The 27,645-nt window shown below is 43.9% G+C and overlaps 1 protein-coding gene across 1 annotated transcript in view; it reads right to left on the minus strand.

Moving 5' to 3' along the window:
• The window catches only part of GlyRS (glycine--tRNA ligase), a 29,651-nt gene extending 2,360 nt beyond the window's left edge, over positions 1 to 27,291 (minus strand). Inside the window, exons 1-15 of the mRNA XM_072286462.1 lie at positions 26,989 to 27,291; positions 26,779 to 26,880; positions 26,259 to 26,361; positions 22,911 to 23,052; positions 20,893 to 20,981; positions 19,434 to 19,510; positions 18,742 to 18,887; positions 18,140 to 18,289; positions 17,057 to 17,219; positions 16,804 to 16,968; positions 8,703 to 8,811; positions 6,156 to 6,300; positions 4,869 to 4,954; positions 3,367 to 3,476; positions 65 to 158 (exon numbers count right to left, since the gene is read on the minus strand). Of these exons, the coding sequence (XP_072142563.1) occupies positions 65 to 158; positions 3,367 to 3,476; positions 4,869 to 4,954; positions 6,156 to 6,300; positions 8,703 to 8,811; positions 16,804 to 16,968; positions 17,057 to 17,219; positions 18,140 to 18,289; positions 18,742 to 18,887; positions 19,434 to 19,510; positions 20,893 to 20,981; positions 22,911 to 23,052; positions 26,259 to 26,361; positions 26,779 to 26,880; positions 26,989 to 27,216 (1,909 nt within the window). The 5' untranslated portion in view covers positions 27,217 to 27,291. The remainder of the gene's footprint in view (positions 1 to 64; positions 159 to 3,366; positions 3,477 to 4,868; positions 4,955 to 6,155; positions 6,301 to 8,702; positions 8,812 to 16,803; positions 16,969 to 17,056; positions 17,220 to 18,139; positions 18,290 to 18,741; positions 18,888 to 19,433; positions 19,511 to 20,892; positions 20,982 to 22,910; positions 23,053 to 26,258; positions 26,362 to 26,778; positions 26,881 to 26,988) is intronic.
• Positions 27,292 to 27,645: the final 354 nt, after the last annotated feature.

Here is a 27,645-nt window from a genome sequence, read left to right on the forward strand (position 1 = left end):
CCCCACATTGTGACAAGTGGCGCTCTGCAATATGACCACAATAGAATGCACTCTGAAAACTTACAGATCTGCTGCACAAACTTGGTAAAGTCTGGATTGTTGCTCAGTGGCAGCACGGAACACTTGAGTGGGGCAACAGCAGCAGGCAGGGAGAAGTACTACAAGGTAATAAGAATCACGCTATCACAAAGTGCACTTGCAATGGCAACTACCATAATTAAGCAACCCCTAAATCTAGGCACAGCACCTGCTTTGAGAATGGTAGAGCCCAAATAAAAAGAGAATGAATTAAAAATGTGCCCCAATGTCATATGTACCTTAAATAATAAACAGTCTTTCCCATAATGATTATCACGAAGATTGAAAAAGAAAATAACACAAAAAGCACTTCATATCCTATGGTGTATGTATAGATGCACAAATACACATACACACATTAAACTTCCATTAATTCGATCACGACTGGACCAACGAAACTGGTCGGATTATCCAGCGGGTTGAATACAAACAAAAGGTGGAATAAATGGCGAAACATGCCGTTCATTCACTTGGCAGTACGTGTCTAAATTTAGCTTCGCCACAAAACATCCATGCTATGAGGTGAATCATACCAAGTGGGAAAAAGTGCCACTGTTACGGGACATAGCATGTGCAGGGTGTCTACCAAGTTGACGTTTCCGAATTCCCAGAGTTTTCCAGGTTTTCCCTGAGTGCTTTTGCAAACCTCCCTGAGTAACACAGAACATTTCATGTCAAGATGGGCTGACACTATGTCGCCCGATGCTGTCACTCACTAGTAAGCACGTAAAAAAAAAAAAAAACTTAATCCAGTTTGAATAGTAAGGAGTAGTGTTTATTTTATTCAAAAAGAAAACAGAAGGGAGGGGGTTAGTAAAATGCACAGCGCAAAAAATATCTTCGAAAAAGGTAAAACCCATTGTCGAACATTCCCAAATACAACTAAAGAGGAGATGCATACAGAAGCAAATATTTTCGAAGATGAGCTACTTCTATCAATTGATAGCAAGCTCAATGGTGTGAGACCTGAACTTTGTCACAAGTGAGATTCTCTCTCAACAGCTGGTAACTACAACTGTCCTGACATACTCTCAGCCTGTGCACAGCGCCTCAGTGTTGTGTTTCACTGCTTTAAAGAGTTTATTTTGGTTCGTATTAGGGACTCCTGCATCTCAGCATCAGCCAACACTGTTTTTTGAGCTCAAGCTCCTTCAAAGAAGCACTGGCACGCTTCCTTTCCCATTGATTCCTCAATGCGTAGGTCCTTTCTGTTCTTGTCCTCCTTCCACCACGTGTTCGCCCCACGGACCATTTGAAACACCCTCTTGGTCAGTTAGTTGTACAGTCAACGTCTGATTTTTCGGACTCCCTAGGGGCCGCGGAAACGTCCGAAAAATCAAGCAGTCGGAAAAAAATGAATGCATGTGTTTTACTGCCCTTAAGGGCTAAACTCGCCGCAGGCGCATTCGAAAAAGCTTTGAAGGCCTGCCAGTACCGCTATACTTTCACGTATGCTTCACCGCGTAACATTGCTGTACTGAGGCGAAGCTGACTTACGGGATCCGGCATTATGCAACGCGCCATGCTTTCCGAGCTTGGAAGTTAATCGCGCAGATTACTAAGTTGGAGTCCGTGCCATTTCTGACAGCGGCGAATTCTTTCAATGAAGAAACACGGCACCAAACGGCAAGAAGCTTAATAGCGAACGTCGAAGCAGCTAGGCCTAGCGTTGCTGGGGTCTTGGCTACGGCTGCCAGAGCCGGTTCGAAGCAGCGAGGTAATCAAAATAACGGCAGATAGTCCGGAAAATCAGACGGCGAAGGGTTCTTGCTTCTGAAATTTCAGACGTTCTTATACATATGCTCTATGGGGTACGTAGTGGTTCCGCGAAACCGCTGGAATTATCGGGCGTCCGAAAAGTCAGGTCGTTGACTGTGCACTGGCAACTCCTCAAGCCGACGAAAGGGCGTCAAAGACAATTCGCTACGATTCCTCTTCGTTACTCGAGTCAGCTTTACCATTACTTTCGTTCCCTTTCAATAAAATTACAGCCAAATTTTCCCTGATAGAAGCACAAATTCCCGGAGTTTTCCCCGAGTGTTTCCAGACTATTAAAAATCCCTGACAATTCCCGTTTTTCCCGGTTGGCAGAAACCCTGCATGTGTTAGTTTACACACGCACACGCGCCATCTCCGGTCACAGTATGAGCACCGAGACGCCTAATATGTTTGCTGGCAGGCCTTCAGAGCTTTACATAGACCCCAGCTCTTTTGTTGGCGTTGAACGACGCTCGACTTGAGTTTTTTCACCTTAAGGCAATATTTTTCGCTAGCTTTCCCAAAACACAGATGGTTTGCCTCCACTTTCCGGTGCACGGCGCGCGCGCACGCGTACAGTAAAGGAACGCGTGCTAAGCTCCGTTAACGGTCTCATATAAAATACATGCACGGCGGGCGAAACGAGGGCTTAAATCGCCGCATTAACGTCAGAAACAGTTCCGAATGGCTGCCATTATGCTTATTAGGCATCTAGGTGCTCGTACTGTGAACAGTTACGGCGCGTTTGCGAACGAATAATTAATAAACGCGTACTATGTCCTATGACGGTGGCCCCGTTCCATTTTTGGTATGCTGCACCGCAATAATGTGCGTATGCTTCATCGCATAACTCGGCTGTATTGCGGCGAAGCCAACCATTCAATTTCGAATTATTCTGCGAAGGCCAATATTCAGATCGAAATAGCGTAAGTTTAGGCTCAAGAAATGTATGGGCGCTGGCGGGAACCTTCGGTAGGGATCAAATTAACAGTATAATCGAACTAACCGGAGTTGAATTAGGCGTCTACTGTATACATGCAAGCAGTCTGTCAACGAGTTATGGCATTGCTAAATAAAGTGAAGCTGCAAAAACAGTTCGCTATATGCTACTTCTGGGTTTGTCATTCAAGAAGCGTAGGCAAATGCCACAAGAGTTCGCAAGTTTCAGGCACATGTATAACTAATTTTCACAGCTGCACTCAAATGAATGTCGGATTGCAAATATGTGCTGCAACAATGCACAATAAAGCATGTACACTGCTTAGCTCGCATCCTTATGAACAATACGCTTCTTCTTAATGTGGCAGATGTTATAATACAACTAACAACAAGTAGAATTATCTAGGAGACCTCTTTGGAGGCACAATTTACAATTCGAGTGTCAGACACAGGCAATATGGCATGGTACCTTCAGCTGCTGTTAACAGTGACTGGTTGGAAATTTGAAAAACCTCAAGCAAACAAAAGGAAATTAGCAAGTTGCCCACTCTACTGACAAGCTGCCCACTCTAGTGCCACGGGTCAACTCACCGTCCTCTGCTCATCTCCTTCTCGGACTCGGAAACTGTGCTCAAAGACGGCATACATTATTCTCCCAATACCAAATGATGGCTCAATCACACCAGGTACCAATTCATCCACTGCAAAAGAGAGGAAGATGTGTTCACACCAAGATGTTACAACTTCCTAAAGTTCAGACACTTCCCTACCTAACACATAAAGTAGTATATACTATATATTCTTTTCCAAAGTGCATTCACACATATTCTGAAGGGATGCTAAAGAGTTTGGACGGATAAAGTATCCTTTCAAATGACATTTTTTATTAATTTTGTGGTAATAAGCTGATTATCGGAAAATAAAATAAAGCTGTACGTTTTCTTTTTCTTGAATTTCCATAAAAATCCCAAAGGCAGTGTACATCATGTGACATTACAGATTTAAAAATATTTTCCGATATTTGGTTCATTGTGCCTCAGTAAATGTTTTCAAAATTCTACGGCTGTTCTTGAATATAGTGCAGTCCACATTCACTGAAAAGAAATTAACTAGGCGTGAGCAGCTCCATCAAAATCCATGATGTCAAGGTGAGCTGGTGCAGGTTCTCGAAAGAAGAAGTCGCCTCCAATCTCTCTTTTTTTTTGCTTCTTTACCAGCTTGTCAAGCCTACTTTAATATGAGTGGCTTTTTAGTGTTGTAGAAGGGCAATTTACAAATATTCACAGCTCAAATTATTTTTCTCCCTAGTGTCCCTTTAAGGTTTGCTGCCCTGATGTGTGCCTCGGTGTTCCAAGGTCATGACAGATGTGAGCTATTATCATGCTCCACCACTCAATTTAGCTTTGCAAAATGTTGCAAACAAGCTCAAGTTCCCTGTGCATGCCTGAAGAAAGTGAGACTTAACAATGACTACCAATATACACTACAGAATACCTCACATTCACTCAATTCTACAAAAAGATTTCTTCTGTAGAAAAAAAACGACAAAAGATTAGCACTCACTCTAGTAGTGTAACAAGCCAGGACTGCACCAACAATGACCATCGTCACTGGTTTTACAATATGGTGGCTCACCATTTTCCATTGAATTCCTGCTTGTAACTATTTGCAAACAGTGACCAACCAACTTTGCATTTGCTATATGTAGTGTAACATCTAGGAGGCCCAAGGTTGTCCCTTTTTTTTTTCTGTGTTGTGTTTTGACTTTGTAAATGCAAGAAGGCTAGCATGGCTATAACTTTAGCATGCTGAGCAACCACGAAAGCAGTAGTTAATATAGAAGTCATATTCATTATAACATCATAACTGCTAGTTTTAGTCGAAGCAAGAAAGCTGAAAATGGGTTGTGTGCTCAGCACCAGAATGTACCCGCATTACTTATAGTTCAGCCACAGGAGAAAGTCACTAGCAAGCATCATGAGCCCCCGCATATTCTAAATTTTAACATGCATGGACAGCTTGATCAATCAGGAGAGTACATTTCAAGGGAAAAAAGTGACCATAGCTTATAAGGTAGCCAGCATTGCACACACCATGCACAGTCTTCTGGTAACGCTTGACTTGAACCATGTCCTTTGTGACCATCGCCTTTGAGTCGCCCACAGCCACTTCAGACTCCCTGCATGGCAAGTCAGCAACCATCACAAGAACGTTCACAAGAAACATGAGGGCTCTGAAGTAATCACGAGTGGCTGAGCGAGGGATGTGCAGGCTGGAGTCCTAACATGTCCCCTTGTCACAATGTAGGCTCCAGCCTATGAGCTCCCATAAATACACGTTCATACAAAACAAGAGCCATTTTGATAAAGTGATTAAGTGAACTAGGAATGAACGAGCATTTGAGACTACATTAGCTGTTTTTGATGTCATTTTCATCATCATCATCACTGAGGCACAGTTGATTACTTCAAATTTTCATCTTCCTGTGAATCTCTGTTTTATGAAGACTTTGACTAGCACATAGAACCACTATGCTTAAGGAAGTTCATGCAACTTCATGAACAGCATTGAAAAGTATCACATTACTGGTTTAGTTAGAACACGTATGGAAAAATGAATTATTTAGTATTAAAAGTTGTCGTTATGGGCTTTGATGAATGGTTGACCTTTTTTTTTAAAAGAAAGCTTTTACAATACAACGAAATTGGGCATCACGGATGTAGCACTAAAATCAACTGCACATTGAATGAATTTGAGCATGTGGCCCTCATAACATGCAAAGTGAAGAGTTCAATGAGCTTTAACATTTTAAATCAACCCTGCAGCTTTGAGAGATGCTATAGTGGAGAGCCCAAGGTTAATTTTGACCACCCAAGGTTGTTTAACATGCACCTAAATGTAAGTACTACAGGGAGTCTTGTCTTTTAATTGTGCTAGTGGTATGTATAAAACTATATGTTTCTAGTATGATTTCGCCAATGCTCAGAAGGAGCTTAGACCAACCACATTTTCTGATTTCAGCATGACAGTATCTGTCCTACCCCTGCCTCTACTTCTGCTCTGAGCCCCCCCACCCCCCTACCCCACCTTCTAAATTTAACTGCCCTAATATGTACCAAGAATGGACAGCCTCAAAATAGAGGCCAACAAGGTTTAGTTGAGCACAGTGTCACCAGGCTCCAGAAGTTACCACTGCTGTTCACAGCCTACTATCCTGGTACTCTACTAAAAAGTAATGCTAAATAGTACACACATTTGCTAAGCATCTCTATTAACTGAAAATTAACATTACCCCAGTGCAGATAGCACCAGAAGACAACACATGTTAAGGTCTGCAAACTTCAACAATCATCTGATGTAATCAAGCACGAAACACTCACCCTTTCTCATTCAGATCCTTCTCGAGAAGATCAACCTGCTCAGGGGCAAGTGCTGCTATAGCATCCGAAACTGGCTTGGCTTCCTTTTTGAACTGCTTGCCGATGGCTGCTTTGTTAGGAAGGGCTTCCACCACATCTACAGTCTTGTGCTGACACCACAATGTGAATCAAGAAAAACACAAAGTGCAGAGAGATTTGTACTTTGAACTCTCTGTCATCATAACTTGATAAACAGAAAAGTTGCAGAAGGGAGGGCTGCTGGCTGTGAGGTACATAATGCCACCCATTTTTTCATGCAGCACACGTATCGTCTCCTTAAACACATCCTGAATGAAAATCCTGAAGCTAAGTTGTCGTCATGAGTAAATTTTATTGATCGTACAGATCCCCAAATACCTTAAAAATATTTGGGAGATTGTGTGACTGCAGAGCTTTACAAAGCTGCACCTTACTCCAGTGAGAGGATATAAAGTAGAGACCAAAACAGTGACATTGTAATTACATTTAAACCATGATGTAACGAAATTGGTAAAATCTTCAATTTGCTTTGTTATATTGAAATTTCGTCACATTGAAATTTGATCGTTCATGTAAGCGCAGTTGCCAATGCATTTTTCTGACATGGAAGGGGTCGCAAAATTTTACGACTGGACCTCTCCTTTTAGTAAACAGTAAATGTGTGTGATGTCATGAGCTGCACACAAAGCAAAGTGCGAGATGTGTGCAAAGAGCTGTTGGGCAGAAAATTTCTCTTTCTCCATGGCTACCATGACATCTGCTGTGATTAATTTGTCTGTGTACGTGAGTTCGCTGCCAAAAGCTGCCCATCAGCAGTACGGAGAGAAACTGTTCACTTGCGGCTAGCGGTACTACGATTCTTTCCTGCTAGATGGCTGGAAAAGTTATCCAGAGTGTTGGCTGAAGAATGTGTGATTTAGCGACACATAGGTATGTTTATCTCATGAACGCGCCTCGATAATACGCTAAAGGAGCAATTAAATTGTGCTGTTTGCTTAATGTGTACAGCTTTGATATGGAGGGATGAGTGTGGACATTTGGTTGAGCTCAATGAGCATTCAGGGTGCAGACGATTGATATCTGTGATCGTGATCAAGAAGCTTTATCATGATTGAATGAATCTGGATCTGGTTCGGTCGCAATCGAAAGTGCCAGTGTCACAGCGGATCTAAGCAGCAGGAGGTTTAAATTCTTGTTTGCCAAAGTAGCAAATCAATGCTCACATAGTTCAGACTAATCTAATACACCACATAAGGTAGAGAGCTGCCTATGTGTCATGTGCTGTTATCACCTAAACGTAAATGTAATCGCATTTGTAACGGCAGTTGCCTCTTGTGTTCGCACTCTAAATGAAAGTAATCTAGCATGAAAGCAGCAGGACAGAGTGCCATGGCTGCTGGATAAAAAGAAAAGGTGCGGCCTGCTGCATCAGGTGGGCTGCAATGGCAGTGAATGTGACAGCCGTAGTTGCATTCTCGACCGCTTGGCTGGGCTGAACGGTGCTACCTGCGGGGGCTGGGACACGTCGGGTGACAGCATTGCAAGCGCATTCCCGATGCATTTTCTATGCCGATCCCAGACAAACAGTCCTAACCGGTGGTGCTGCAGCGGATGAAAGTGTTTTCGATGCATGTGACAGACTGCACCTTTTTTTTTATCCAGCAGCTGTGACACTGCCAAGACAGCCGCCACTTGGTTAGTTTTCAAGAAAAGCGCAAGTGAACTCCACATATTCTGTCGGCGTCTGATGGCTGCCATTTGTCACAGCGTGCTGTAAGCACCCATGGTTGTTGCCACTTCTCTCTCTTAGGAAACGAAAACAGCCGATTACACTCTTTTTTCATATGATTTACACATCTCACTGCATAGAAACTCACCGGCATGACAAACAGGCCTGGTGGGCATGCACAAAGCACACAATAAAAGCAACTACACTCACAACACATGAAGATGTCAATCATGTGCCAACATGCGTGCGGCATGATTTTTGCCCACCAAACACTTCCGCATGTACTGGGAGATCACGCGACCGACTCATCATGATGTAGGCCGAAAGAGGCCTATTATCAGGCAATCAGAAAAACTAAGTTTGAATATTAAAGAATTATTTTGTTGAACTTGAGAGTCGGTGACGAAAGATACGGTTTCATGTCATGTGGATGATATCTTTATATCGACGGTAAAAAGTGAAGCCAGCCACGATTTCGGGACCACTCCGCCCTCACGGCTGATAGTGTGGCCCATAGTGGGACGACTTGTATCATGAAAAGTGCTGGCAGCGGGGAGCGGATGCTTTGTCTGCCTCTCACTCCAACAAGTCTCCGAAACTCAAGATTACGCAACCTCCAGCACTAAACACGCATGAGGACAACATGCACGATATCAGCATCCTTAGTCTCTGCACGTGCGCAAGGCACGCGGGCTGCACTAGGAAAGGAGATGTGCACGTGCATTACAAGGATGTTGCTGTTACAGATATCACACGACATATTAGATACAGCAGTGCTAGCACATGAAGGTAAAAGGATATTGGTTGTGGCAGCGGTTTTTCGGCCACGAGACGCACACCTGTGGCCTTGGTGTGTTGGCTCAAGTCATAGCAGGAACGGTCCGCACAACCGACACACTCGACCCAGCCCTGAGCAGAAAGGCATAGAAAAAGATAATATACGTATAGGAAAATGCAAGAAAAGACAGCTGACAGCTGAATTGTGCACGCTCACACAGGTGCATCATGTCAAAGAATGTAGTCTAGAACAGGTTACAAATTTCTGTGGTTTAGCAAAGTGCAACGGTTTAGAGAGTCCCGCAACAATATTTTCAACTTATGTTCAAGACTTCCGACTGAATTTTCATGTACGAGTTAACCCAATCTATTGAATATTATTTAAAGGCACTTAAAAGGAATGATAATATAAGTTGTATTCATAAATTACGGTTCTTCAATAGCAAAATAGCCAGAGAAGACGTAAAAATGAACGACAGGGGGTAACACTTTCCTAAGGTCCTTGAACCAGCTAGTCGTGACACCGTAAGTTTTCAGCCAGCTAATTGGGATCTACTTACTCTATGTCATTGAGCAAGGACTAGGCTACATACGAAATAATAAGGGCTTAACCTGTACCAAAGCAAACCAAATACAAGAAAATCCTATGAAAATCATGACATAACATTGTTATACCAGTGCTGAGGTTTCATCAAGAAATATAACAAGTGTAAACTTGCCTTCATTTTCTCAACCCAAGTTCTCAACCCAAAATTTCAAGTAGCTTACCACATTAACATTTACACGTAACTACCTTTGGGGAACAGTTCAGGTCATGTAACATGTGGAACACAAATAAATGAGTTTCTTCAAATATCAATTTTCTGGTTTAAAGCAATTCGAAGCAAATACCGTATAGACTCACGTAAGGGCCACACCTTTTTTTAACAATTTTGATGAGGTGCAGCCCTTGCCCAGGACTGAACCTTTTGGTCAAAATGGTGCCGACACAACTGGCGTGCTGGCGACTTGTGCGCACAACAGATCTTGTGCACACCCTGGCTCTGGGCATCTAGTAGCGGCATGGGCAAGTACGCAGCGCGTGAAAATTCGCCGATGTGCACGCACAGCATCGAAGCACCAAACGTGATTGCTTCTACATTGGTTATCTTTTCCCCCCAAAACTTTGGGATGACAAATTGAGGGTGCAGCCCCCAATTTGTCATCACAGGTGCAGCTTTTACATGAGTCTATACGGTAGTGTGAAAAGTTGTGGGATTTGCATATAACTACCACACAACAGCCAGAAGTTGACAAATCCATAAGGGCGGGGGGTGGCTTTACCTGCAGAGATTGAAACAGTTTCACTTCTGGAAACAGTTTATATTAAAAGTGATGTTAAGATTTTCAGCATTTTCTTATGCCAGCAATGCAGAAAAATCAATCACAAAATTTTCTTCAGAGTTGTAGTTCTGTCTGTTTGAAATTTTGTGATGGTCAAGGCTGCAGGAGTGCTTCACGTTCACCTTTGCTTGTCCCGATGCATGTCATACATTATCTCGGTGAAGCGTTGTGCACATGTGGCTGCTCATGCCACCAGTTTGGGCTGCATTGTACAAATTCAACTCGGTGCTTTCTATCAGCACGTGAGCTTCAACGATTCCATCCACTATGTGCACAGACAAACTTGGTAGGCATGTTTGCTCTATTTGTCGGCTGGTCCCCCACAGACCCAAGTGCTGCATATAACCCTCAGTTGAAGCCCCACACGTGATCTCAGGTCCGGTCAACGATGATCCGTCTGTATCCGTCTGACTACTAATTACAATGTATTTACTAGAGAAGCGCAGCCAGAGACCAAGATGGAAACCAGCTCACGCAAAGCCCCTATGCCAGTCTTTGTCTTCTTTCGCGCCAGGTCTCTTAAGTGTCTGTTGTATTGGAACAATATGAATATATCAGCATAGTGGCAAATTTCTCGTGATTGTTTGCCACCTACACTGTTTGCTGGCCAGCCCTTAATTTTTACTGCAGTCTCACTGCCTTAGCTGATAGGCTTAACAAACACACCTTCACCATGCATCGGCAACCAAAGTTACGGTTTGATGCCCAGCTGATGCAGATGTATTTGCGGTGGCCATGCTACTCTCAGATATCTAAGAAACTATCAAATCAGTGAATGGGTATGTATGAGAGACAACTTGAATGGTGCGAACTGTTTTTATGGCCATCAGTTTCCAGACATCGTACGGGTGGATCATGTCAAGAAATCAAGCAAGATGCCATACAGCATCCGAAATTTTGGCTGCTGTTACAGTGAAATCTCGATATAACGAACTTCAGGGGACCGCAGTAAATTGTTCGTTATTCTGAAAGATTGTTATAGTGAAAGCAACAAAATTAAGCATTCTGCCCATCAATTCATTAGTTCACAAGTTGTCACCATATGAGCTATCCACCAAAAAGTCGCTGTTGGCTCTTGGCACGTGCTGTTGATATTTTCCATAGATTCCGCCACCACGCACCACCAAAGCGCCGTGTAATTTATGAGTGACGCATGTAAAATAGACGATGAGGCCGAGAAAACTACAGACAAAAAGGTAGCCTCAAAAGCACAATGTTTCTTGTTTCTTTTTCACATTTCTTGCTTGAGGTGGACATCTGAACTACCATATTTACTCGCATAATGATCGCACCCCTGAATTCTACAGTCAAAATTCATTTTTTTTCTTTCCTGTGTAATGATCGCACCCTGAAATTGTCGCAGCGATATGTTGTGTGCTAACTGTCGCGCTTACCATCTGTCGAATGCTACGCGGAGGAGGAGGAGGAGGAGAAACATTTATTAAAAAGAAAGGACAAGCAGGTGTAGTTCTGCTTGTGCGGGAGGCGCCCTTAGTCCAGGGCTCCTGCGGCTCTTGCTGTCTCCCGGGCCCGCCGCACCAGTTGCTGCTGGTTACGAGGGTCTGAACTAGTCAGCACGGCCTCCCACTGTTCGGGTGTGGGGTTGGGTATTTGCGGGGCCGCCTTCACGTTGGGGCACGCCCATGTGGTGTGATATAGGGAGGCGTAATCATTACAAAGGGGACATTTGTATGAATATAGTGTAGGGTGTATTGCGTGTAGTCTGCTTAAATGGGGGTATGTGTTGGTTTGTAGTTGTCGCCATGTTACGGCGTCTTCACGTGAGAGGGTCTTGTGTGGAGGCGGGTATTGTCGTCTGTTCAATCTGTGGTGTTGTAGTATGGCGCTGTATTGTAAAGCTACGGGCTCCATGGATGCGGCCGTATCCCTCTCTTGTGGCGCCCAGGAGGCATGAGCTCGGGCTACAGCGTGCGCACGCTGATTTCCACGGAGGGACTCGTGTCCTGGAGTCCACACTATTTCAACGTCCGAGAATTGGGAGGCTTGTTTGAGGAGTCGGTGGGCGATTGAAGATATTCTGCCTCTCGCGTAGCTACGGCAAGCTGCCTGGGAGTCAGTAATAATTGTGACGTACTCGTTGGTCGGACTAGAGGTGATGGCCAAGGACGACTCTTGAAGACATACCAAGCAGTCTGCACGCACCCAACATTCTTAAGCAGATGCCCCATTTTATTCCTTTCATCACTTTCTGCACTTCCATGAAAAAAAAAAAAAAAAAAAACTACCACCAAACTTGCCTTGGCTTTATTATTTGTAGGCTTCATAATGGTTTTGGTCAACAACAACAACATAAAGGGCGCCTTTCGATTCTTCTCGTCTGCACTCGTGGGCACGCAACAAATCACGAGCGGCAACGATAGTGGCCACGTTTACACTGATACATTAGAAGTGTACCCTATTCTTACGCCGACGCTTGTAACGCAGCTAAGATATTCGCCCACCCTTAGCAGAAACGTGCCGTATTAGGATAGCAGTGAAGACAAATGCCGCAGTTTCCGCAGCATGCCCATCATGTGTTTCTATGTCACTGGCAGCTAAGCACGCCTATCTCTGTTTCTGTCCCCTCAAAGTGGACATGGCTGCGTTATTGTTGCAAACTTGCCGATACTAACGATATTATTCATTACTGATACGGAAGAAACTGTTTCAATGCACGTAATGTACTCACGAGAAGAAAAGTAATCACATTCGGCGCGTTTGGCTTGCTCCACCAGCCGCCATTCTTGTTTTGGTATCCCACACTAACAGCGGCAGCCCCCTGCTTGTCATCCCACAGCAAATGCGGGATGAAAAAAGAAAATGTTTCTTTTCGTGGGAAATTTAACCGGCGTAATGATAGCACCCCTGAATTTTCGTTAATTTCTTTTACAAATAAAGTGGGATCATTATGTGAGTAAATACGGTATGTCAAAGCGCATGCATGCGTAAACGACAGCGTCTGAAAAGTGCAATGTATTACTGTGTGGCATCCCCGCAAGTACGGAGGTTACATGCATTTCACCGCACGCGCAGCTAGTACAGCCGCAGAAGGAAGCACGAAAGAAAGAGGCGTGAGCAGAAAGAAGGGTGAAAGCGCGACACAAGCGCGACAAGAAGTTTGCTATTTTTGTTTGATGCCGCAGCGGCCTGGCAGCGATGACAGCAGGCTCAAACTTACTAGAAATGCAAGCTAGCTTTTCAGCCAGCCCCCTCTTGATGGCAAATACTCGCATGGCAGATTCTTCATTGGCATTGCATATTCTCCGTGCACGGGGGCGGCAGCGCTGCAGAAGTCACAGGACGCCTTTTTCATTGTGGGGTGCTGTCCTCGTCACGATGATTGCGTTCGTGAGGCTGACGTAATGCGCAGCTTCTCCTACTGTCAGGCCTGAATTGTCCGTGCTTCCGCTTTCCGTGTTGTCCTCATCACTGTCGTTAGGCGACACTTTGACAACAACAGAGGCAACGATGGCAAGAAATTATGCGTGGCTTTGCTATCGCAGACACCAGAGACCAGCAGAGCTGGGGGAAGTTAAAGCTTCAAAAAATTAATGCAGACTTCCTCTGTGAGGCGTTTCGGTTGGGATGGCTTGCCATTTGAGGCGCCCGCCGCAACAGAAGCGATTTGTTAAGACGCCATATGCATCGGTGTTGTGTGCCAGACACTGCACTAACGCGATGCGGCAGCATTTGCCGCTACTTAGCTCTGATGAATGCTAGCTCCGACGTCGTATACCTGGTAGCTTCTTGAAAACCGCTGAAGTGAGCACACGGGTTTTTATTGGAAAGCAATGACGTCACACCACCTGTGTCCCCGCTGCGCCACTCCTTCTGCCCTGCTAGGTTCCACACCCGCACCGCGTCGCTATGCTGCACGATGCTATTTTTATACTCAGCCTTCACTCTCTCTCAGCTGTCTCGCGCAGCTTCACCGAGCTGCGAACGTCAAGAGAAACCCAGCGAGGCTCCAGTGTAAAAGTCAAACCTCGTAGCTGACATCTTTTCGCGGTTGCAGCAAACTGCCGAGCAACTTCTTCGCATTCCAAATGCCCCACACCGTAGTCAACGGTAGATGCCTGTCGCGTGCCAGCGCCGACTTCTTCGTGCCCCGTTGTATAGCACAAACTATGTCCACTTTTTCTTCTGTGCTGAACACCCAGTGTTTTTTTGTGCAAGCTTCGGCATGACGCGAGTCCTTGCTTGCACGATGCCAAAATGATGTTGATGTCGATGTGGCTTCACGCGCGAACGCAAAGGGCGTTTGGAGGCCGTTGCTCCGATCTCTGAGGCTTGTTGTTCTGACGGGCTGCCTGATGGGGACAACGCACCGCCGTAGTTATGTGACGAAAAGTGGAAACACTAAATGTTAACCGTTCTGTACGCAATGAGCTGGTACGGTTTATGCAGATACAAAACACATTATGTTCAATGGGCGCTGAGTCGGGGAATTGACTTTACTACTTTTAAAACGAAACTACTGTTTAAGCGGGTACGGTTTAACGAGGGTTTACTGCAGTACTGAAATATCTTTACATTGAAACTATAAGAAGTCAGCAGAGGATTTCTGAAAAGTTTGTTAATGTGGTGTACACTGAAATTTAGTCAGAATTGAATATTGCACATCACAATATTCTATTGAATATTAAACAATACCGAGTATTTGCACAAGCCAACAAACAACCAATGGTTTCAAAGTTAAAGAATGGGTGCCAAGGGAATGAAATGCCGCTGATGGTGGCAGAGAATTAGGTGGAGCGATTAAATCAGAAAATTCGCAGGAACAAGATGGTGCCGCTTAATACAAAACAAGTGGAGATCACTGGGAGAAAGCTTTGTCTTCTATGCATCAGCTGATGATGACCATGAGATTCAATGCACTTCTCATAAACTGAACTTTCAATACGAACCACCTTCTAACTTTCCTTCCTTTCATATACAGTCAAACCTCGATAGTTATAGTAAATTATTGCGTATATCGAACACTTTCTATATCACCTGGAAAATCACATGCATTTCAAATTTTTTATTTCGAACAGGGTCGGACGTAAAATGGATGTATCGAACTCCGCCCTCCGAGACCAGGTGCGCTCTGTTGACAGGCGGCGAGCTTTCCCGCAATACCCTAGAAGATAGCGATGGCGCGAGGGGTGCTCCCAACTGCTGCGCACTATAGCTGCAAGAGGGCGCTGGTTGCACACATTGAAAGTGCCGAGGACGCCATTTGAACGGAGCGGCGTACAAACGAGGTGGCTTGGCTAGTTCGACAGCATCATAGAGTTTCATACTGACAACATGAACGATGCAATGCATTTGCTGCACTGACTCCTCCTCGGTGCCACACTCTGCGCCTGCGACGCCTCACTAGTAATGGCAGTTCGCATCTACAAAGACGCACAACAGTGCGCGCTCACTGGCTCACTCATAGACGCCTTGGCAGACGCCGCTGACAGTGTTTCAAAATGCTTCGATTGACGAACGCGGAGGTTGCAGCGGAAGTAGCGGCCAAACGAAGACACTGTCAAGGTTGGTCCCGCAAGCACTCCCCCCCCCATGCTGTCCTGCTCCGGCCTTCAATTGAGGCTGTAGCTGCTTTGGCCCTTCTTCACCACTGCTGCGGCACAATAGAAGGTACCGGCCTATCGCCTGTGGATCGTTTAGACTATGTTAAAGATACCGTGGTTAAGCACGTGGCTGCCAGTAAGCAGCAGGCTACACTACTGCAGTACTTTCAGCCACAGAAATAAATACTTTATGTGAAGCTTCAAACGAGTATTTACTGCGCCACGATTTGGGTGCAATCGGGGATCATTGTTCCCCTGATTGCGCTGTTTCATTGATTGATTTGTACAAGCTTTTGACACATTTTTTATGTGATCTTATATATCGAATATATATATATATATATATATATATATATACATATATATATATATATATATATATATATATGATATATATATATATATATCAACGAGCTATGGAAAGAAGAATGATAGGTGTAACGTTAAGGGATAAGAAAAGAGCAGATTGGGTGAGGGAACAAACGCGCGTTAATGACATCTTAGTTGAAATCAAGAAAAAGAAATGGGCATGGGCAGGACATGTAATGAGGAGGGAAGATAACCGATGGTCATTAAGGGTTACGGACTGGATTCCGAGGGAAGGGAAGCGTAGCAGGGGGCGACAGAAAGTTAGGTGGGCAGATGAGATTAGGAAGTTTGGAGGGTCAACATGGCCACAATTAGTACATGACCGGGGTAGTTGGAGAAGTATGGGAGAGGCCTTTGCCCTGCAGTGGGCGTAATCAGGCTGATGATGATGATGATGATGATATATCGAATTCTGGCTATGTCGAACTATTTCGCGATCACCGCACTGTTCAACATATCGAGGTTCGACTGTATATCTAAAAGGTGATCTAGTCCACCTTTAATACCACTGCAGAGTTGCTATCTATATAAATTCCACTAGCGTTTAGCAAAGCTGAGGAAAGTTCAGAATTCATGAGTCAGTCGCAAGAACAAGTTCTTGAATAGTGCTTTCAGGAAATTGCTAACATCCAGAGAAAAGGACGCAAGATGATTTTCACTGCATTTATCTCCTCCCAACACCAATGAAATTAAGCAAAGGCTGCCCTCAATGCCTTGCACAGAGGAATGAGACTGGTCAAGTCGAGCTTCAGTTGCATCAGGTCACACCATGAAATAAGGGACATTGAAGGAGGAAGAAAACAGCACTCACATAGGATGTCTTGCACTCTGCATCCCAACAGTCGCAGGCATAGTGGGCCATCTCGTTGCTCATGTGCTGCCGGAACCGTAGCCGTGCAGGGTCGACACCCACACGCTCCAGGAATAGCTGAATACGAGCTAGGAAGTAGCCCAGGGTCTCGTTGGCCACCAAACCCTACGCACAGACATGACTTGGATAAGACATAACTGTCGATTAAGGAAGCTATCATGATGACATGGCCAGCTCATGCCTGTTCTCATACCTTCTCGACTGCATGTCCAATGGTGATCTTCTGTGCCGGCTGGCCATCCATCTGGTTGCAGGCTGAGTAGAGCACCATCTCCAGGTTCTTCACAGACGCAAATTTTGGGTGTGCCTTGTTAGAGGGGTCCACAAAGTGCTCAATCTCAGCCATGGTGAACTCACTGGAGAGAAGGGAGAAGTGGCATTTCCAAAAGCTTGACCGAGTTCTACTATACTGCTTACCTGTAAAAGCCTAAATACTAGCTACTAGATGGAGTGCGCATGTTTTTTTTGTGTGTGTGTATGTGTGAGAATCACATCAGCCTGCCCAAATTAGTGTTACTGCTGTTTGTTAGATAAATGTGTTTGCTTTTGCATGTTGTATTACTGCAGAAAGGTCTAGCCTAGCAAAACTGCTGGCACTTGTCTGTGTACTTAATCCAACGAGTTGCTCTTTATTTCTCGTCAACTAGATCAGTGGACTTCAGGAAGGTGAGAAGCAGGTGCAAGATGTGCCAATGAAACTTGGCTCCTCTGAGTACACGGCTGCATTGTTCACAGGATAGCTCAGACAATGCACATGCATACAAGGTGAAGACATACAGGGAAACAATGGCCACTAAACAGCCAACTATTAAGCCATACAGTGATGCAGAGAGGTGTGCTCCCATATTCACATGCAAAGAAAATTGCACCAAAGTCATCGAGCCTTAAGGTGTTCCATGAAGCAAAGTTGTCTGCAGTGCATGCAACGGTCAAATAAAAGCTGAATGTAACCAACTTGGCTATTGAGCCTTAGTGGTGGCACTTATGAAATAAGGTTGCTGTACATTATCACTTGTCACTTCTAGTGAGCAAGCACCATGTTTCCTTTTTTTTCCCCCCAAGCCCTGCCGTAACAACATGAACCTGTATGAGGCAAAAAAACTGAAGAAACTTCTATATTATCTCATCAGCCGAGTATGCATGGTGACCTTTAACATGAGACTGTTCCCTTGATATCTGCCATCGGGGATGGCTCAGAAGCTATGTCGGCTAAACTAAGAAATCTCATCCACTAAGCTCCGATGTTGCTCATATGCCATTTCTAAGGTGGACTCACCGAACTCGAATAAGTCCCGACCGTGGTGAGATCTCATTACGGAAAGCGTTGCCAATTTGAGCGGCAGCAAAGGGTAGCCGACCCTGATTGAACTCGAGCAGGCGCTTGAAGTTCACAAAGATGCCTTGTGCTGTCTCGGGTCGAAGGTACCTGGATAGTGCACGGAACGATTACTGCATGACTGCAAAATGTTGAGGCTCATGCAACAAAAGGAAGTAGGGCCTCTGCTTACTGGCAATAAGCAGCAGCACAACATTTTGCATAAACAGAAACAGAAGTAACGTAGCTGTGATGGTTAGAATGTTTCCTTGACACTTTATACAGTCATGCGCTCAAATGTGAACCACTGCCACACACAAGCCATTTCATTATGAGCATAGTGTTCTATGCAATTCACAGACACAAGCTGATGCAGTGCTTTTGATAAAAAAAAAAGCATCAATTATCTTCTAGTGAGCCCAGGACAGAAATCAAAGGGCCTTAAACTTCTGTTGTAACAGGAGAGTAGAACTTTATTTATTGAAGAGGCATTGTCTATGTGAAATGGGTACCACACAGTGTCAACGAGAAGTGTAGCAATTTGAAACCAACGTGGTACATACCCTTTAACAAGGCCCGAGGGGCCAATGCATGTAGAAAACATGAGGTTGAACTCGATGGCATCACTCAGATCATTTCCCGTTGTAGGGGACTTGATCGCAAAACGCCGCAGAACAGCATTCATCTCATCTTTAGTCATGCCGTCCAGCTGCAATGAGCACAAAAGCACACAACTTTATTCGAAAAAAAATAACACACTTGTAACACAATGGACACCTCAATTATAGCATCTAATTAGTAACTATGTGACTCAATGTTGGTAACTTGGAGAGAAAGTTGCTAAATTTAGTGAATTTTTATTAACCTTAAAAACAAGCTTGCCTTTCAAGTCTTAGTGACATTTTGTGATGTATACAGTGAATGAATCCAAAATTTTAAACTCTTAACTAGCAGCTAGCACATAGAAGGTGAAAAGGCCAGGCAAATTTTAGTTCCCACTGACAGCTGGGCTGCCATGAGTGTCAGGTTTTGCTATGTTGCCAAAGGATATTGCACTGCAGTGTTTCAATCACATGCTTAATACTGACTAATTGCCAAATAAAATAATAAAAACGAGAGACACAAGCACAGCTTGACCTCTGCCTGGTGTCACGAAGATTCTTCTATTCAGGCATTTTACAAAACTCATTCAAAACACACACTTATTGAACTGCCATTCTTCTTATAATGCAATCAATAAGAAGGCACAGCACACCTTGACCACAATGTCTTCATACTCTGCCTTCTGTTCAGCTGTCGTCTTCTTATCAGCACACAGCTTTTCCAGGTGGGCTGTTCCAGGTCAGCAGCATGGATAAAATTAACATTTGCAAATCATCATTCATCATCAATAATAAATTGAGCAAAAATAATGATATTGCAAAAGCCATGCACTTAATGCATGATCAAGAAAAATTAAATGTAACATAGGTGAGCAGTTGCCACTCAAAACTTTTACAAAGCAATCAGCTGCAAGCTCAGACTTCTGCTGTAACACTGCCTGCACAGTATAAAGTTGCCCTAGTATTTTCTGAAGTGGCTTGAAACAGATAAATTGAAAGATCAACTGCGAATGGAAAAAAACAACCAATAGGAACATAGCTTAGGTATGTTATGTCAAGGTTGCCATGCACATGCACACATATTCACTCTGCTCTCACTTATTCTGCATGTGACAAGAGATTAGTCCTGTGCATTATGCTTATGTCTTCACACTGTGATTGTGACTACAAGCATCATCGTCACCCATGCACTGCACAATAAACAGATGATGGAGCAGCTAACTGTCATTGCATGCAGCTTTTGCTGATCATGCCAGCTCCACAACATAGTAATGATGCAACTAATGTTGCACAAAGGTCATTGCTGCTTAGCAAATTAACTCGTTCCTAAATTTGCAAGTCCACTTCGCCACACTGCACACCAGCCCATAACGACAGCATCAAACACCATTCAAATGAAGACCAAGGGTGAACTGCACATGCAGACCTGTCAACCTTGTATTTCAAAAATACTATAGTCGAAGCCAAACAATACTGAAATTTGGAGAGAAATACTAAGGACTGTTTTATTGCTCAAAATGTTGACTGGTTATTAAAAAATTCCCAGACTGTTTCATAAGGATGCTGTGAACAGGCACTCTCTCTACAGTTGCAGCAAGAAAGATAAGTGTCACAATTCATCATCATCATCAGCCTGGCTACGCCCACTGCTGATGATGGGTGTAACTTTAAGGGATAAGAAAAGAGCAGATTGGGTGAGGGAACAAATGAGAGTTAATGACATCTTAGTTGAAATCAAGAAAAAGAAATGGGCATGGGCAGGACATGTAATGAGGAAGGAAGATAACCGATGGTCATTAAGGGTTCCAAGGGAAGGGAAGCGTAGCAGGGGGCGGCAGAAAGTGAGATGGGCGGATGAGATTAAGAAGTTTGCAGGGACAACATGGCCACAATTAGTACATGACCGGGGTAGTTGGAGAAGTATGGGAGAGGCCTTTGCCCTGCAGTGGGCATAACCAGGCTGATGATGATGACGATGTCCCTGCAAACTCACAAAAAAGAGAAACTGCACGCTCTTGAACATGTTGCAAGAAACACAAACATGAAAGGTTGCAGTTTAACACAACTAAAGCTTGAAATATGCTAGCGCACAGACGGAAGAGGAGAAGATACCTTTGATAAGGTGGTCGAGCCTGAAGCATTCACCATTCTTGAGATCCTTGACCATCAAGTCTGCAAAGCGTTCCACGTGCCCGGAAGCCCTGTGTGATAGGAACGGGATCACTTGCAGAGTCTTAAAATTAACACTATGCGACCGGTTCAGGTCTGCTATAAGCTGCTTTTTAATTTTAGTTCATGCATCATGGCAGTAAAGAAATTTTTCAATGATGTTGAAGATAGGCCAATTCTGCATCCAGCAGAAAAAAAAAAATATCTGAAGCAGATGCTGTACAGCCCCGTTATAGTAAGTCAACTGGCAGCTATAGTAATGAATTCTTACATTAATTGTTAATAGTTACAAAAATTCTTAATGTCATGAGATTTCTGCTGCACATCTCGACCTAGTCAACTCCCAAAAAAGGTGGCACAGAATCAATGCTGAAGGCTACGGTGCCCACCTCAATGTCTCTTACACCTACCGACTTGGCCAGTGTGCAGAGTGAAAGTGACATCTACAAATACAAATACAGGTCTACAGGTTCAATACAGGTCTCAGAGGCCACACAAGGCCCATCCTAAAGAAAACCATGATTTCCAATGTATTGAAACATGTTTATTGATAAGTTCACGTAGCTTTGCTGTTGTTACGGTTTTCTCGGACCATTGGTGAAGTAAGTATACAGTTCTAATCAAAAGTACCGAGGCAACTGTGCAGGTGACCCGCACTCTTGCTGGGTCGCCTGTGTGCATTGGTGCCTGATATACCTTTCGTTAGGAGTGACAGATCAGCTCTGGTGTCATGTCCTCCTGCGTGGCACATGCAGCATGCAGTCTGGACTGATTCAGAAAAGCAGTACAGACCTATTTGCACACACTATCTTATTAACGAGTTTTGCATGCCATGTGGCTTTAACAAGCGCGACAGGGCATGTCCACACTGTATTTTTCTAAATGTGGCAAACACAAAGTATTTCCCATTTGAAATCAAACAGGCAACGTCCCCACTGTGCCCTACATACAAAGTGTGCGAAGATATAGCCCACCTAATCTGCACTTGCAGGCTATACACACTACAAAGAATGGCTTTAATGCCTGCACTTAACAGTCACCCACTGTCATCCTTGGAACCAAAACATGTTGTTGACCCATGGACTAGCGCTGCCTTTGTATCTTGCACTATGACGACACTTTTGAGTTTTCTTAGACACACCCGCCTCAATGAGGCACTTTAGTCGAGTGTTAAGTACTGCATTTTGTGTATGCTGTGTATTTTCATTGTGAACTGTGCACATCACTTTATGCACATCACTGTGCACTTGTGCACATCACTAAAGTGCACAGCACTTTAGTCGAGTGTTAAGTACTGCGTTTTGTGTATGCTGTGTATTTTCATAGTGAACTGTGCACATCACTTTATTTTTCACCTTATCCATCTGAAGTAGCATGCTAGGCATGCCGCCAGGCCAACCTCTCCAGGATCCATTGAATCTCTCTCTCTCTCTGTATTGGGGTGCCTACGCCACTACTGACTCAATGAAGAGCTGTAAGCAGAACCTAAAAATTTATATACCCACAGGCTGTTACTGCCTTTAAAATGCCAATGGTGCCATACCATGTGACCTAGAGTCAGAACCAGTCATGTGTGGCAAAACCTGTACAATAAAATGAAACAGCAAAACCATGACAGAGTCCAATAAAATGACCCATTTGTAACTAATGCAAAAGTACAGAGAATGGAGTTAGATGAAAGACAACTTGTCTAGACAAGCTATTCCTTGGAATGTGAACAAATTTGATGCTTTGGCAGTCAGTTCTCCTTGCTGCATCCCCAAGTGCAATGGGGGATGGAGGTTTGAGAATGTATTGTGGTTCCAACACAAAAATGCATGAAACATGCAGTGTAGACACACAAACACTGGACATCAACTTCTACTCTGCTCATCACTAGTGCTTTTGCATTGAAACACAGACCATTCTCAAGCGATAGACCAACAAGTCTGCTTGTTTTTGTTAACAACTGAAGTACCTACTTCAGCACAGGCTCAGGTGTAAGAATGGTGCAGTCCACTTCCAGCATCTGCTCCTCAAGCACGAAGTGGCTCCTCCAGAGGCTGAGCAGCTGTGTCTTCATGGCACAGCCCATGGGGCCAAAGTCGTACTGTCCAGCCACGCCTGTGCGCAACAGGCATGCTTCAGTAATACTGGCAGTGTAAATGATAGAGCACATGAAGGAGCTGCACTTAAAGGAGAAACTACTGCACTGAACAAACATGCGATACCGAAAATGAAGAAGATTAAAGGTTACCCGCCAAAGATGGCTCAGATTTAGTTCCACTGTAATGTGACAATGCTTGTATCAAGTTTAAAAGGCACCTGCAAGCTAGAAATAGCTTAGCTCAAGCAAGATCATCTTCGTAACGAGCACTGCCACTGCTACATGAAGTACTCTTTCCTTTAGTCATAAGTTCTGACCTGCTATGACAAAGAGCTGACTCAACACAGCTCGTCAGTCCACTTACATTTCAAGAGGCAACCTAAAGACAACTAATATTATCTTGATATTCAACCAAGGCATCAAAATTTGATCATTAGCAAGAACTGAAACCTTGGCCAATATACACGCACAAAATTTTCACTGTGACTTTACTTGACCTGTATAATACCTCCAGCAAACTTGCACAACAATTAGTTTGCAAATGAGGATAAGGCTTGTCACTGCAAATACTGCTTATGCATGATCATGCCAAAGAAAATTTACTGTCATGTGCAAATGTACCTCAGCATTCTTCAAATCATGATAGGGCATCACTTGTTGGAACAACTAGCGTCAATTTTTATTTGAAGGGGCCGTGACATGGTCATCCAACTATACTCAGTTTGTCAGTGTAACTGGGAGCAGTGGGCCCAATATGGTTTTAAACATGAAAAACTAGGTTCTGTGAGCTGATTTTAAGCCAAATTTTCAATTTGAAATCTGACTAAGCCCCTGCCATCGACAGCGACTGCGATATTGATATGGCATCTGTAACATCCCAAGTTATGGTGTTGCTGCTGTGTTATCTGCTCCAAAACTCTGAAACTGTGTACACGCCTTGCCAAGAGAATGCATGCCCACCACTGTGTGAGTGTTCTAGCAGCAATGACGGTGTACAATGACTGTGTACTCTGTATTTCCATCCCATATTCAGCTTCCACGCCACACATTTTGTGGGCTTGTTTGGAATGTGGCAGATTGACGTTTGACTCCCTTTGCTCTGCATGCTTTGGCATCCAATGATGCAGCAAGGGCACAGCCGATGCATTGTGCCAGCAATTCTCTCATTCACATATTAAGAACACCACAAGCCAAAGCATAACTGCATTAATGATCTCAGGTTGATCGCCAATAGCAGAGATGCAAGTGCAAGAATGGAATCACATAAAAATCATGCAGAGTGTAGCTCATGACATCACACAATCTTGCCAGAATATTGCACAGTTAAAGTGCCATATAACAAAATTAAAATATAAATTATGTGCTGCACCAATCGCACTCAAATTTTCACAGCTTGCTATGCAAAATTCAGGTTCGAAAATTTAATGTGACTTTCTCTTTGGGGTGCAATTGAATGCCTTAATCCTTAAGTAGAAACAACATCTTTGCTACCTGATGCAAAAATGTAGGTCAGAAATAGAGACGAGGTCAGTTACTTTTTGTCATGTGTAACGTGCACGTGTGTAGTGTATCAAATGGCCAGTGGTGTAAAAAGACGACAAAGAATGGTGGGAATCGGTGAGCACATAGGGCATGGCACTTTGCCCAAGACAAAGATGACACGGATTCTTGAAGGAAAAAAACCAGATGAGTTTGATGCACCAAGAAAAAGACAGCGAGGTTGGAGAAAACGTATGCAAGTGCATTGGGCAGAGAAATGATCTGTCAGGCTAAGGGTCTGAGCTCCAGGACTTCTAACAGGCTAAGGCAACCATCTGGGAGATGATTTTGCGGCTTCTCAGCTTTCCGACCAGTGATCTGCGCTGTTCTAGGACACACAGGGCTGAATGAAGGCAAAACCTCATCCTCCAGTTCAGCGACACTGTGGTCAAGCTGCATGCTATTGTTGAATGCCTACAGCAGCCCGTCCACACGTGACTGACGCCGTAGCTCTGCAATGGCGCCTCGCTTCGCAATTACCGAGGACCAGTTACAAATTCATATTATGCGATCGTTTAACCTTCCTTTGAACAATTCGCGTAGCATGACTGGTACCATTTGTGTTAGTAGAATGCTTGTGTGTGAATGGCAATGAATAGCGCACAGAGGACGAGACAGTAAAAACCAGACACACGAACAGTACAAGCACTAACTTTTGTTGAAAGATAGTGCTCGTACTGTTCGTGTGACTGGTTTTTACTGTCTCATGCTCTGCACGCTGTTCATTGCTATTCAAATCATGCACCAACAAGAACAAAAAGCTACGCTGCTACTTGTGTGTGCTCTTTATTTCTTGTTTCTGTTTTAATTAGATGCTTTTGTTTTGTTTTACAACTAGTTTCACTGTCTTTTTCTCCCACTGAGGCTCCGTCTCAGAGGTGAACACTTGAATTTTGTAATTCTATCTATGCATTGTGGTAGTCACACTCACGTGCAACTAGCCTGAATGTAAAATAACTCTATTGTTCACAGGCTGATTCTAGAGAATTTTAGGTTAGGAGGACGCAAGCATTGGGGCCCGCTAGCGCTTGGGGCCCCCAATGCTTGCATCCCCCTAATCTAAAATTCTCTAGTACATCATTACCACATCTCATAGCGGAATAAGGTCAGCAGACATCCGTGTTCAATGTTGATTTAAATGTACAGCCTTTGCAAAAAGTTTCAAAGCCACCACAGGACAGAATGAGGTTTTGTTCAACCTCGTGGCAGTGCTCCTCTAGCAGTTCTGGCTCGAAAGTTTACAACAGTAAACAGAAACATAAAAACTGCTAAACTAACCTAACAGTTTCACAGAGGAACTGGTATCGGATCTGGTGACAGTTCTAGTAATGAATGCAGTGGCTTTGGAAGTTATGAAAAAGTGCGTACATGCCACAGATTATTGATAAACTAAAATAGAGCTAGACAAATGATACAAACAAGAAGTAGCCATATGGTTAATGAGACCTTGGGCCTAATTTCATATTAAGCTTCATGAGACACAATGATTCCCCTCTAAGTTGTGATTATGCTAAAAATCTTATGGTAATGAAATGTGCATGAAATAAACATGAACACCTACTTGCAGAAGGTCCCTAAAGTATGCACCAAGGTGAACATGACAGCATTTTATCATATGATTAACACGAGCAAACGACACGTACCACATTTGTTCATTTTGTTGTAATTTTAAGTGCTGACGTACCTCCGTAAATAGAGAAGGACTGGTCATAGAAGAAGCGCCTTTTTAGAAGATCTTCCATTCGAAGCCTGTCAAAGCCCACTTCTGGAGGTGCCAATTGAAGTTCCTGAACGAGCAAATAAAATACTTTTCACTAGATTGTAAAAAGCACGGACTATCACACTTTGTTCAAAACAGATACTAACGGTGACGTTCTCCCACGTGCTTTATTTTCACCGACACTCGCCGGTAAAGTCCTAAAATTGCATTTGTGCGGCTCTTGGGGAGCAACATCTAGAAATTGGTCTCAATTAGAGGCGTTTTGTAACGGCTCATCTTAAAAGATCATGACAAATGGTAAAGCAGAAAACGAGCACCGACGACCAGAAGAAAGGATGATGAAATTGTGCCAAACAACAGCTGTCAAACGCTGCAATATGTTTACGTCTACGTCTCGTGAACAGATTATTAACTCGGCGCGGAAGACCTAAGCACCAGCTTCACTTGAAAGCAACATGACTTCGAAGACTCCAAAACACAGCACCTTGTCTTCCAGCACTTTCTTTCTTGCTTTGAGCTCGTTAACAGCTTTCTTGACGTCCAGCTCCGGTGCTCCACTTTCCTTGAGCTTCCGGACCAAGTCGCCCTACAATGAATGAAAATGACGAGAAGCAACCGATAAATTTCCCCGTGACTTGTTTAGTAAGACCCTTAATAGTAAGTCGCTTAAATTTCGGTAGCACCACGATGTTACCTGTTCTTTGACGGCATTTCTGAGAGGCTCGAGAACCTGGCAAACCTCCGGCGTGGCCATCTTCTGAGCAGCAACCAGCTTCCTGAGACGAACTTTCTTTGTACCCCAGTTGGGAGCGAGTTTCCAGCACACGTGGCACTTCGAGAAGTAGCGGACAAGCGGCCAACGCGACCTCGAGGCGGTAGTACCTACGGTTCCTAAAATACAAGCGAAAGTTCCAAGGATCATTCGCCCCGGACTAGTTTTGCCTCGCACATGTCCGCTCACTCCGCCGGCGCGTAAAATCAAGCAAAAATAAGAATGAAAAGTTTGTCAATCAAATGGACGTCAGCAAGGACATGTTTCAGATTCGGACGCCCTGAAGTTTTTGGCAGTGCGCCGCCATCTTTTTACATCAAATCAAACAAGTACATTATGTTTGTACAAAGATTTTAGTGTTACGTAGTCATACATTAACAACTTTTGTGAATGCTTTGTTGTCACTTTTATTGTTTCTAAATATAGCTTCACCTTAATATAGCAACATGGTATCGCTTTCATTTGTACGTCCAGCGCTAGTTTGAAAGTTTTCAACAAGACTTCTCAAAAATTGAAATTTGTACCTTTACAACAGTGCGGATAACTTGCGTTGCAACACAAAGCAGAGAAAGCCAAACA

Source organism: Dermacentor andersoni, chromosome 2 (genome assembly GCF_023375885.2).
Source record: "Dermacentor andersoni chromosome 2, qqDerAnde1_hic_scaffold, whole genome shotgun sequence".
Classification (NCBI taxonomy): Eukaryota; Metazoa; Arthropoda; class Arachnida; order Ixodida; family Ixodidae; genus Dermacentor; species Dermacentor andersoni.